General features: G+C 43.3%; 1 protein-coding gene across 1 annotated transcript; it reads left to right on the top strand.

The window, feature by feature from the left end:
* Window positions 1-1,174: 1,174 nt before the first annotated feature.
* Window positions 1,175-6,839, top strand: mylpfb (myosin light chain, phosphorylatable, fast skeletal muscle b). The gene is made up of 6 exons (XM_055921735.1): window positions 1,175-1,254; window positions 2,071-2,169; window positions 4,010-4,190; window positions 5,765-5,843; window positions 5,973-6,021; window positions 6,490-6,839. Exons 1-6 carry the CDS (start codon window positions 1,252-1,254, stop codon window positions 6,592-6,594), a joined length of 516 nt encoding a protein of 171 aa, XP_055777710.1. The 5' UTR covers window positions 1,175-1,251; the 3' UTR covers window positions 6,595-6,839.
* Window positions 6,840-13,302: the final 6,463 nt, after the last annotated feature.

The following is a 13,302-nucleotide window of genomic DNA, read 5'->3' on the forward strand; positions in this document are numbered from 1 at the left end:
AAGTTATGCAATGTGTATGAGGGAGAAAAGCAGACAGAGAAGAAAACAAATCAACTGAGGGTGGACGGATTTTGGAGGGAAGGCCCTTGAATGTCGAAGAAAGAAACATTGTGCGGTAGTTTGAGGGGAGAGAGGTAGAGTTTCAGGGAGCTGTGAGAACTGATATCTCCATACGTAGCTCCACTGTACACTTCCATGGTAGATGGCTGACCATGGAGCCCCAATATTGAGTTGAGTTGGTGGTCTGGTGGCCTGTTCAGTCAAGCACTGTCCTGGGCATCTCCAGTGACCAGGAGAAACCCAAATTAGAGCCTCCATGTTGGAAAACCATTTCTGTTTAGTCCAGTCGTCAAATCAAAATCAAATCAAACAACAAAATGTGTGCTGTTGGGGGTAATCCAGGACTGGAGTTGCAGGAATGTATAGTATATTTTGGTAATTATTTAGCAATTGTTGCTATATTCTGTTCTCTTCTCTTGAATATGTGTGACCTTGTCATTACTAGAATGTTACCAATCCCCCTCAGCCAACAGTTTCCACATGTCATTACTGTAATCCATTCAGTTGGCTTCTTCCACACTAGTAGGGGGTACGTACTGTATACACAGATCTCAACAGGTCAGTTAAACAAGTGGTGACTTTAAAATATGTTTTAAAGCCTGTGCTTGAAATACATACGTATCTGTTGTTTTATGGACAGTGTAAAGTGTTGTAACAGGAAGGACCTGCAACTGGTAACAGGCATGACATGGATACAATGGATATGCCACAATAGCCCATTGTGTTGTTTGCCGCCTTGGAGCGGATGGAATAAAAGAAAATGAAAAATAGCTACAACAAAGACCCTGAGCATGCTATGAATGAAGTGTTAAAGAGAGAGAGGAAGAGGAAGGGCCGAGGGGCGGTTCAATAGTCCCAAAGGCTGCAATAGAGGTTTGTCTATATTAGTCCAAGTGTGACACTGACACCAAAGTAAGGCCTGAATGTTGTGCTCAAATTCATCTAATTCTAAGACTCCCTGTACCTATTTTGGAGTGACGGAAAGGCGATACCCTGAGCACCCCCTTGCTCCTCCCTCTCTCTCTTACTTTCCTCAGCTCCCTCTTTTCTTGCCAAACTTGATGGTGCAGCTAAAGTTAGCCCCCTTGAGCTAGTATATAAGGCAAGGGGCCAACACAAACATGTCAGTCACATCGGCTTGGCATAGGCTTCTCTTCTTGACCAACCAAAACCCCCACAAACTCTAAAGAGATGGTGAGTGTGTTTGCGTTCCTCTCAATGGAGAACAGTTTCTAGGGTCTCGGATTGTCTACTGACAACTTAAAGCATAATTGATGGTAGGATACCAATGCAAACTGGATAATGGCAATAAAATGGACTCTGAATTACATTTTAAAGGCTTCTAGAACAGTTTCCCAAACTGGTTCGGGACCCATTGGTGGAAGCTGGTTCCTCACTGGGCAAAAGAGCCCAGTGATACTCGGGTTTTGTTGAAATGGCGCATCAAAAGGAAATACTTAAAGGATGTTTGGGGACCACTGCTCAAGAGGCCTCTAAGATATTACAGAATCTTAGCCAATTTCGACGCTACAACTGAACTCGCCAAGTGCCTTTTATACAATTCACCTTTTTTTTTAAAGCTTTATGCTGAAAAGTGCAACTTGAATTGGTACAACTTATTCAGACAAAAGCTAAAAGTACCCAGGCATCGAAATCTGAAGCAAAGCTAAGCGTCACTCCCATGTGACTCATTGAAAGGCGGTTAACAGCTAAAATAGCAGAAGGACACAGAGCATCGCTAGAGGTCAATGACAATGCATAGTCAATTCCTAGAGGGGCTACTTTGTGCCCTTCTGGCACAACTGATGTCACTGACAATGACAAGTCAATGAGAGGAATCATTCTCAAAAAATACCTTAGGGAGTTCCTCTTGCCACTGCGGAGGTCTAAGACCTTTTGGCCCAAAATGACCCAGAGTGGCATGGATGGCCCAAACAGGCCGTTACAGTAAAATGTTGGTTGTGTTGACTGTGAGTTAAATGACATGTCCTCGTCATCGTTTACCCCCAGGCACCCAAGAAAGCCAAGAAGAGGCAGCAGCAGGGAGAGGGTGGATCTTCCAATGTGTTCTCCATGTTTGAGCAGAGCCAGATTCAGGAGTACAAGGAGGTAAGTCTTTTGGGGAGGGTTTTCTGCCACACTATTTTCACTAGATATCAATGCTTGGTCAAGTAGTTATACTAAGTCAGCCGACATAGTTCTTGGGATACATGCCATTGTAACATCTCCACGCATCACATTGTGATCCCATTGAAAGAGGGTTTCAAAAGCCCAAAATAGACAAACAACCCAACGACTTTGTAATAGGTAAGACAGGACATCCTAAGGCAGGTGGCGTTCACATTTTACTGTATCTATCACTGTGGGTGTGATGGAAGTGATAGCCGTCATAGAGCTGGACAGATAGACTTGATTCGATTAAGTTTCTTGGCTCAAGTTGACAATATATATTTTTTATTAGCGCCGCCAGCAAGAGACAACCGTAAATTACTTAGTTGCTGATGACAGCGGTCACCTGGGACAGGTCACTACCCAGCAAACCGGGAACATTTCCCAGAACCTTAGCTAAGAGACCCATTAAGTTCTAGTTAGGGTTTTATCTAACATTAGGATGACAACATCCTGTTTTTCAGAATAAAAAAATATCCTTGGAATGTTCTCCTAACATTCACTAAAATGTTGTGCACAACCATCTGTAACAACCACCACAGAACATTCCCTAAATGTTCTCTATTTGTTTCCAGGTAATTTAATATAATCTACCTGTAAAGAATGAAATGTGTTCAGACAAAGGTTTTATACAGACATTGTATAATCATCAACACAACTGGACAGTTTTTGTCTGAGAACATTTGCTGAAACCTAAGGAATGTTCTGGGAACTTTCACAGAACCAATTTTGGTTTGCTGGGTAGTCTTCCCCAGCACCCCCTCTCAGAACCCGTCCCTGTGACCCCCCCCCCCCCACCCGGAATATGAAAGGGAGCCAGAATTTACGAGAGACCCCTAGAATTGAAGACATTGAAGGCCTCTATTTACAGAAAAGGCAAACAACCAACCTGTTCCTCTGCTCAGCCAGAAAAGCTTTTGTGACACCTAGTCTTCGCTCTTTGACCTGGTGCGAAATAGCCTACTAGTTTTTAAAATCATGTGGGAATGTTCACATTGGAGGTTCTCTCAATATTTAGGAGAGCGCAACCTAATCAGCAAAGTAGACAAATTACAATAATTTGGGAATCTGACAACAATTTGTATGATTTTTAAGGGGAAAAATGGAAGTGTGTCAGTCTTTGGGTATATCCCTGTCTTTGTGTGATTGATTTGGCCAATTGGAGACAGGTGGGGGTAAAAAAAGGAACAGGGGTTGGGGGCAGAGGGATTAGTCAGGGAAGGGGGCGAGGGGGGTAAGGGGAGGGGTGTTAGTGTTGTAATCAATACCGATTCCTTAAATGTCTCGAGGCTTGTCTGACATCCCGAGACCATTTTAACACCTTTAAAAAGACAAGTGGTTGGCCAGCTGCCAAGTCCCCTGTGTGCTCTATAGCCTTCTTGGGTTTCACTGAGTGACACATGCAGCTATGTGGGGAGAGAGGAGAGAGACCTTTTCACATTTATCTTGATGGACCATCTTGGGAAAATCTTGTGAATTGTGAGGTAAATATTCCCGCAACTCAAATTTCACAATGCAGTGCACCCTAATTTTGTTCCGTAAACACTGTCTATTATCATCGACTAGTGTAATTAATTTTGAAATGAGGAGACAGAGGTCATGGCAATGCATTTCAATAGGGTACTGGGTAGTGTGATAACATTAACTTATTTTCATACGCTTCTAAGCAATAGAAATATTACATTTACTTAAGACTGTCATGTTAATGTGATCGATGTCATTTGGATTGCTCCACAGTGAATAATATGGTATCAACTCTCTCTGCTTCGCTTCCTGCTAGGCTTTCACAATCATTGATCAGAACAGAGATGGCATCATCAGCAAGGATGATCTTAGGGACGTGCTGGCCACTATGGGTCAACTGAACGTGAAGAATGAGGAGCTGGAAGCCATGGTCAAGGAGGCCAGCGGCCCCATCAACTTCACTGTCTTCCTCACCATGTTCGGCGAGAAGCTGAAGGGTAGGTCAACCGCTAGGAGCGACTTAAAGCTTTTTCACATTACAAAAAAAAGGTATGGAAGTTGATCCGAAAACCAGTCAGTATCTGGTGTGACCACCATTTGCCTCATGCAGTGCAACACATTTCATGTGCATAGAGTTGATCAGGCTGTTGATTGTGTCCTGTGGAATGTTGTCCCACTCCTCTTCAATGGCTGTGCGAAGTTGCTGGATATTGGCAGGAACTGAAACACGCTGTCGTACATGTCAATCCAGAGCATCCCAAACATGCTCAATGGGTGACATGTCTGGTCAGTATGCAGGCCATGGAAGAACTGGGACATTTTCAGCTTCCAGGAAATGTGTACAGATCCTTGTGACATGGGACCGTGCATTATCATACTGATGGCGGCGGATGAATGGCACGACAATGTGCCTCAAGATCTCGTCACGTTATCTCTGTACATTCAAATTTACATTAATAAAATGCAATTGTGTTCCTTGTCCGTAGCTTATGCCTGCCCATACCATAACCCCACCGCCACCATGAGGCACTCTGTTCACAATGTTGACATCAGCAAACCACTCGCCCACACAACGCCATACACGCTATCTGCCATCTGTCCGGTACAGTTGAAACCGGGATTCATCTGTGAAGAGCACACTTCTACAGCTTGCCAGTGGCCATCGATGGTGAGCATTTGCCCACTGAAGTCAGTTACTACGCTGACATGCAGTCAGGTCAAGACCCTGGTGAGGACGACGAGCATGCAGATGAGCTTCCCTGAGACGGTTTCTGACCGTTTGTGCAGAAATTCTTCAGTTGTGCAAACCCACAATTTCATCAGCTGTCCGGGTGGCTGGTCTCATACGATCCCGCAGGTGAAGAAGCTGGATGTGGACGTCCTGGGCTGGCGTGGTTACACGTGATTAGCAGTTGTGAGGCCGGTTGGACATACTGCCAAATTCTCTAAAACAATATTGGAGGCGGCTTAAGGTAGAGAAACTAATATTACATTCTCTGGCAACAGCTCTGGTGGACATTCCTGCAGTCAGCATGCCAATTGCACTTTTCCTCAAAACTTTAGATCTCTGTGGCATTGTGTTGTGTGACACAACTGCACATTTTTGAGTGGCCTTTTATTGTCCCCAGCACAAGGTGCACCTGTGTAATGATATTGCTGTTTAATCAGCTTCTTAATATGCCACACCTGCCAGGTAGATGGATTATCTTGGCAAAGGAGAAATGTTCTCTAATAGGGATGTAAACAAATTTCTTCCCCAAATAGAGAGAAATAAGCTTTTTATAAATAATAATATTTTATTTATTTATTTCAGCTTCTGAAACATGGGACCAACACTTTATGTTGCGTTTATATTTCTGTTCAGTATAAGTTTATATATAATGTACATATATTTTACACAAAGTTTTGTTTGTTAATACTTAATACTTCTACTGCTTTACTTAGTCCCATTACTCCTAGTCCATCACTCTTATCCCATCACTTTTCTTAGTCCATCACTTCTTAGTCCATAACTGTGAGTTTGAGGTAACATAGAGTTTAACTGAGGATCCTCTTCTTCCCTTCCTCTTAGGTGCTGATCCCGAGGATGTTATCGTGAGCGCTTTCAAGGTCCTTGACCCCGAGGCTACCGGCTTCATCAAGAAGGAATTGTAAGTTTTCACCCTGTACCTTTTCCTACCATTACTATTCTATAAATTCACTGAAATTCACTCACAACCTCTTCAGGTAGTCTTAATGTTGATAATTCTCTCCTTTCCTACCTATTTCCTTTCCTCCAGCATTGAGGAGCTCCTGACCACCCAATGCGACAGGTTCACCGCTGAGGAGGTGAGGGATCTATCATTCTATCAGTCATTCAGTCATTTAGAGCGACATTTTCTCAGTGCACGATCACTGTGCAAATAGCAAGAAATACCATAAACCTCATTAGAATCTCAGTGATTTAATTTGAAATGTTTCTTCAGCAATATGCGTAAAAAGGGGCGATTAACACGTTTCGTAAACTGAGCGATACATAAACAATCGCCTTTATAATGCACATTGTTGAAGGAACGTTTCAAAATTAAACCACACTGATTACAATGAGATTTACAGTATTTCTTGCTCTTTGCACAGTTACTTTGCTCGAGGAATATTTCACCCTTAGAGCAACATGGTGTTTGAGCTTTCGTGATATGGTTATTTACAGTAATAATTAATGACATATTTCTGTGTGCTGTCTGACACGGGACTTTGTCCATTTCCCCGCAATGTTTCCGAGTTGTGAGCTTCTCCTTATGTCTTCCTCTACCTCAGATGACCAACCTGTGGGCTGCCTTTCCCCCAGATGTGGCTGGCAACGTAGACTATAAACAGATCTGCTATGTCATCACACACGGAGAGGAGAAGGAGGATGAGTAAATCCACTTTTTCAATCCCTCTGCCTCTCTCCGTCATCCCCCTCACTACCCCCCTTCTCCAACTCTGTGGCCCGCTTACACGCTCCCCTCGCTCTTCATCTCCATCTCCACCCCGCTCACTATGAAAGACTTGTCTCCTTTATCGAGATACGTTGAGTCGAGAGGATTGAAGGCTACGGAGGTGTCCTGTGTGTGAGTATCGACAGTGGGATTATTTGAAAATAAAATAATATTGTACCATCACAACTGTTTCTCTCTATCTCCCTCCCTGCCTCCGATTCCTTCTCTTCTTCCCCATCCCTCACTTCTATCTCCCCCTGTCGAATCGAACAGCGCGTGCGTCATACCTACATCATGTATGCCTATAGAGTTCAGTATCTACAGAAAAACACTTTTACTCTTGGGTGCTGTGGTGTATGCTCTATTGTTTACTTGAAACAAGTAGGCATATTGACCTGCAAGGTCTGTTTTGTCTCGACTTGATGTGAAGTAATCATGTGCTGGGAAAAAGGAACGCTAAAAAGGGACGAGTACTGCACTAAAATAGCTTGCGTACTCCTCTCTCTTAATTTCTCTATCTCTTTCTCGTCAATAGGCACAAAAGGAAGGGTGGTTGAATAAGAGTAAAGCATGGTTTAGCAGTAGGTGCATTGTGAGAGAGAGATGGCGAAAGATTGTGAGAGGGAGGATGGAGAAAAGGAGACAAAAGAAAATCTCAACATTTTCTTTCAGAAATCTCTGTAACAAATTAAACAAGCAATGACTTATAAATAAAAACCAATGTCTTTCGTACCACCGTGTCTGTTGGTTTAAGTGAGCTTCGGTTAAAAACCATAGCCCTCACTGGTCTCCTTTCTATTGCTTACTGCACAGCCCTTGGCAATGCTTCCAAGTATGGGTAGCTGCATCCCAATATGGCGATCGGAGTATGGGCGAGTGGGTGTGTGTCGAAAGGAGTCGGTGTCTGGAAAGCGAATCAGCTAATTGGGCAGGTTTGTTGCCACTCGACTGTTTTGCGTGGCTGATTGGGCTGCACCACGAGTCGATAAACTGCCCAGTGGGCGCTTCCCACTGGGCAGTTGTATCATGATGTCGCCGGCGGTAACTAATGTGGCCATTTTTTCCCCCTCCCATGATTTTATTTCAAGGACGATAGCAGCCTACACAAGAAATAACTAATATTGATAACCATCTAGATGTCACCTTGATACACAATGGAAATGGAAAGTAGCTACCGAGTTGCCAATATCAGGGTGACCGTCACATTAAGCATATCCATACAACCCATACAAGCAACAGCGCACCCATCAGTACTTTTAATAAGAAACTAACAGAAATTGTACAATTCTTTTTGTAAAACTAACAGTGAAATAGCCAGGGATCGAACCAGGGTCTGTAGTGACGCCTCTACCACTGAGATGCAGTGCCTTAGACCGCTGTGCCACTCGGCAGCCAAGATAAAACAATCACCTAGATAAAACTTTAGGAAAGATGCACATCATACCTGTTCGAGAATGCCCAATATTTTGTACATCAGACCAAGGTCATCAACACATTCTCAAACAACGTGAAGATATGGCCTACCTTTTGTCCTGTAACAATCAGGCAGACTATGGGGCTTTATCTAGGGCGAGTGATATATTACACCTAGTGAAATCCTCCTCATAGTAAAGATCTGTATGGGCCAGAACAAGGCTTAGGAAATGTCACTTGACCATGAGTATTGTGCTGTTTAGGCAGCCATATCTATCCAACATACTTACTTCTTTGCCCAACTTTTAGGGGTATTTAAGTGTATATAGAACATTTTATTTTGGAGGGGAAAAAAGTATTTTAAAACTGCTTCTTTCAAATAGTATTTGGTAGAGCTTTTGGTTTTACAAGAAAGCATTTACATACTTTACATAGGCAGTGTATGAGAATATATTTATACTGAACAGAAATATAAACGCAACATGTAAAGTGTGGGTTTCATGAGCTGATATAAAAGATCCCTGAAATGTTCCACTAAAAATATTTCTCAAATTTTGGCCATACATTTATTTACGTTTATTTACATTTATTTACTGTTTAGGAAACATTCCTCCTTTGCCAAGATAATCCATCCACCTGACAGGTGTGGCATATCAAGAAGCTGATTAAGCATGATAATTACAAAGGTGCACCTTGTGCTGGGGACAATAAAAGGCCACTAAAGTTTTGTCACACAACACAATGCCACAGATGTCTCAAGTTGAGGGATTGTGCAATTGGCACGCTGACTGCAGGAATGTCCACCAGAGCTGTTGCCAGAGTATTGAAAGTTAATTTCTCTACCATAAGCCACCTCAACGTCATTTTAGAGAATTTGGCAGTATGTCCAACCGGCCTCACAACTGCTAATCACGTGTAACCACGCCAGCCCAGGAACTCTACATCCAGTTTCTTCACCTGCGGGATCGTATGAGACCAGCCACCCAGACAGCTGATGAAATTGTAGGTTTGCACAACTGAAGAATTTCTGCACAAACTGTCAGAAACCGTCTCAGGGAAGCTGATCTGCGTGCTCGTCATTCTCACCAGGGTCTTGACCTGACTGCAGTTCGGCGTCGTAGCCGACTTCAGTGGGCAAATTCTCAGGCTGGAGAAGTGTGCTCTTCACGGGTGAATCCCGGTTTCAACTGTACCGGGAAGATGGCTCTGTGTGGGCGAGCAGTTTGCTGATGTCAACGTTGTGATCAGGGTGCCCCATGGTGATGGTGGGGTTATGGTATGGGCAGGAGTAAGCTACAGACAATGAACACACTTGAACTTTATCAATTGCAATTTGAATGCACAGAGATACCGTGAAGAGATCCTGAGGCTCATTGTTGTGCCATTTCATCCGCCGTCATCACTTCATATTTCAGCATGATAATATACGGCCCCATGTCGCAAGGATCTGTTCACATTTCCTGGAAGCTGAAAATGTCCCAGTACGTCCTTGGCCTGCATACTCACCAGACTTGTCACCCATTGAGCATGTTTAGGATGCTCCGGATTGACGTGTACGACAGTGTGTTCCAGTTCTCGCCAATGTCCAGCAACTTCGCACAGCCATTGAAGAGGAGTGGGACAACATTCCACAGGCCACAATCAACAGCCTGATAAACTCAATGCGAAGGAAATGTGTCACGCTGCTTTAGGCAAATGGTGGTCACACCAGATACTGACTGGTTTTCTGATCCACGCCCCTACTTTTTAAAAGTTTTTTTTTAAGTTATCTGTGACAAACAGATTCATCTCTCTCTTCTCAGTCATGTGAAATCCATAGATTATGGACTAATTTATTTATTTCAATTGACTGATTTCCTTTATGAACTGTTACTCACTGCAATCTTTGAAATTGTTGCGTGTTGCGTTTATATTTTAGTTCAGTGTAGTTGACTTAAATGCCCACTGTTTTCGTCATTGACAATAACTACACTAAATCATTATTCAAATGACAAAAATGTGATTGACTCATTTTGACTAAAATATCATTAAGACTAGACTAAATAAAAAAAGTGCAAAAATGAACACTTTGACTTACATATCTCAATATTATGACTTACCATCTCCTAACATCTTAGCCTACTATCTCATAATTATGCCTTAGTATCTCATAATTATGACTTACCATCTCATAACATCTTAGCCTACTATCTCATAATTATGCCTTACTATCTCATAATTATGCCTTAATATTTATTTATATATTTTTTAACTAGGCAAGTCAGTTAAAAACAAATTATTATTTACAATGACAGCCTATGAACAGTGGGTTAACTGCCTTGTTCAGGGGCAGAACGACAGATCTTTTCCTTGTCAGCTCAGGGATTCGATCTAGCAACCTTTCGGTTACTGGCCCAACGCTCTAACCACTAGGCTACCTGATAACGACTTACTATCTCATAACTCATAGTCAGATATTCTTTTTTTGGTGGTGGGAATGGGCTTCCACAGAGTATAGGTGTCATATTACCCATAAAACCTAGCGGTCAAACAGGGAAATGATTCCAATCATTTTTCCACCATTCATTTTTCTTTTCTTTTTTAGAAACACTTAAAATAAGGGCTTTATTTCCTGTAGACTTACCCCAGTGTTACAGTTTGATAACCATAGAAATTGCTCTTGGACAAGGTGCCTTTTATCAATATATTTGGCTCCATTTACCCTCTGATGCTAATTAGCATTTTCGAATCCAAGTAGACATCATGCAAAACTACAAATCCCTGCAAGCTCCTGCATGTCATCTCTAGCTGACACCTAACAGGTAATGTGTCAATGTAAAACTTGCACTAGACAGTTCACAGAATTTTCCATTTAAAGATATTTGCCAAATGATTCATTACTAAATCCTACACTCGATCCCTCCGATGTCAACAACTACAGACCAGTATCCCTTCTTTCTTTTCTCTCCAAAACTCTTGAACGTGCCGTCCTTGGACAGCTCTCCTGCTATCTCTCTCAGAATGACCTTCTTGATCCAAATCAGTCAGGTTTCAAGACTAGTCATTCAACTGAGACTGCTCTTCTCTGTGTCACGGAGGCGCTCCGCACTGCTAAAGCTAACTCTCTCTCCTCTGCTCTCATCCTTCTAGACCTATCGGCTGCCTTTGATACTGTGAACCATCAGATCCTCCTCTCCACCCTCTCCGAGCTGGGCATCTCCGGCGCGGCCCACGCTTGGATTGTGTCCTACCTGACAGGTCGCTCCTACCAGGTGGCGTGGCGAGAATCTGTCTCCGCACCACGTGCTCTCACCACTGGTGTCCCCCAGGGCTCTGTTCTAGGCCCTCTCCTATTCTCGCTATACACCAAGTCACTTGGCTCTGTCATATCCTCACATGGTCTCTCCTATCATTGCTATGCAGACGACACACAATTAATCTTCTCCTTTCCCCCCTCTGATAACCAGGTGGTGAATCGCATCTCGGCATGTCTGGCAGACATATCAGTGTGGATGACGGATCACCACCTCAAGCTGAACCTCGGCAAGACGGAGCTGCTCTTCCTCCCGGGGAAGGACTGCCCGTTCCATGATCTCGCCATCACGGTTGACAACTCCATTGTGTCCTCCTCCCAGAGTGCTAAGAACCTTGGCGTGATCCTGGACAACACCCTGTCGTTCTCAACTAACATCAAGGCGGTGACCCGTTCCTGTAGGTTCATGCTCTACAACATTCGCAGAGTACGACCCTGCCTCACGCAGGAAGCAGCGCAGGTCCTAATCCAGGCACTTGTCATCTCCCGTCTGGATTACTGCAACTCGCTGTTGGCTGGGCTCCCTGCCTGTGCCATTAAACCCCTACAACTCATCCAGAACGCCGCAGCCCGTCTGGTGTTCAACTTTCCCAAGTTCTCTCACGTCACCCCGCTCCTCCGCTCTCTCCACTGGCTTCCAGTTGAAGCTCGCATCCGCTACAAGACCATGGTGCTTGCCTACGGAGCTGTGAGGGGAACGGCACCTCCGTACCTTCAGGCTCTGATCAGGCCCTACACCCAAACAAGGGCACTGCGTTCATCCACCTCTGGCCTGCTCGCCTCCCTACCTCTGAGGAAGTACAGTTCCCGCTCAGCCCAGTCAAAACTGTTCGCTGCTCTGGCACCCCAATGGTGGAACAAACTCCCTCACGACGCCAGGTCAGCGGAGTCAATCACCACCTTCCGGAGACACCTGAAACCCCACCTCTTTAAGGAATACCTAGGATAGGATAAAGTAATTATTCTAACCCCCCCCCCCCCTTAAAAGAGTTAGATGCACTATTGTAAAGTGGTTGTTCCACTGGATATCATAAGGTGAATGCACCAATTTGTAAGTCGCTCTGGATAAGAGCGTCTGCTAAATGACTTAAATGTCATGTAAATGTAAATCTACCTAACATTTGATAATTAATACAGAGATTATTACCTTTGCCTCAAATTGGCAGTCTTCTCCAGATCATCATGGCATTTGTAGTTCTTTATGATAGCCACATTACCAGTTCATTTAGCATTTCATTTCTGAGGGGTTAATACAGGTGAATACATTTTTGATATTCGCCAGACATTCGGACCTTCAAACTTCAGTAGCTCGCAAACAATTTGAGCTACACACCTCAGGTTAGGCGCTTTATGAAGACAAACATATGTACAACATTGCACGGGTCTTATTTTCTCGATTCAGACCAGAGTTTCATAACCGCATGGCAGCGGTGTAGGCAGCCTGGCGCACCATTAATGCAACCAGTTAGGGACCATCAACACAGTGCATGATCACAATTTTTAAATTTAAATAGCTCTTCAACCACGTGACTTAGCAACCTCATTTCAATTGTCCATTATTTCTTACATAGAGACATGTTGCACAGCCATGTTGCAGAGTTTGATTTTCTCATAAAATGCTTCCAACATTTTATATACACTGCATTCAAAACGTATTCAGATCCCTTCCCTTTTTTCAGATTTTGTTACATTACAGCCTTATTATAAAATGTATTAAAACATTTTTTTAACCTAATCAATCTACGCACAATACCCCATAATTACAAAGGGAAAACATGTTTTTAGAAATTTGAGCAATTTTATAAAAAATGTAAAACAGAAATACCTTATTTACCTAAGTTTTCAGACCGTTTGCTATGAGACTCGAAATTGAGATCGGGTGCATCCTGTTTCCATTGATCATCCTTGAGATGTTTCTACAACTTGGAAGTCGACCTGTGGTAA

Source organism: Salvelinus fontinalis, chromosome 1 (genome assembly GCF_029448725.1).
Source record: "Salvelinus fontinalis isolate EN_2023a chromosome 1, ASM2944872v1, whole genome shotgun sequence".
Classification (NCBI taxonomy): domain Eukaryota; kingdom Metazoa; phylum Chordata; class Actinopteri; order Salmoniformes; family Salmonidae; genus Salvelinus; species Salvelinus fontinalis.

Excerpts from the sequence above, each read along its gene's own strand:
- mylpfb (XM_055921735.1), top strand. Across the intron at positions 2,170-4,009 it reads AGATTCAGGAGTACAAGGAG|GCTTTCACAATCATTGATCA; the intron begins GTAAGTCTTTTG and ends GCTTCCTGCTAG. Across the intron at positions 6,022-6,489 it reads ACAGGTTCACCGCTGAGGAG|ATGACCAACCTGTGGGCTGC; the intron begins GTGAGGGATCTA and ends CCTCTACCTCAG.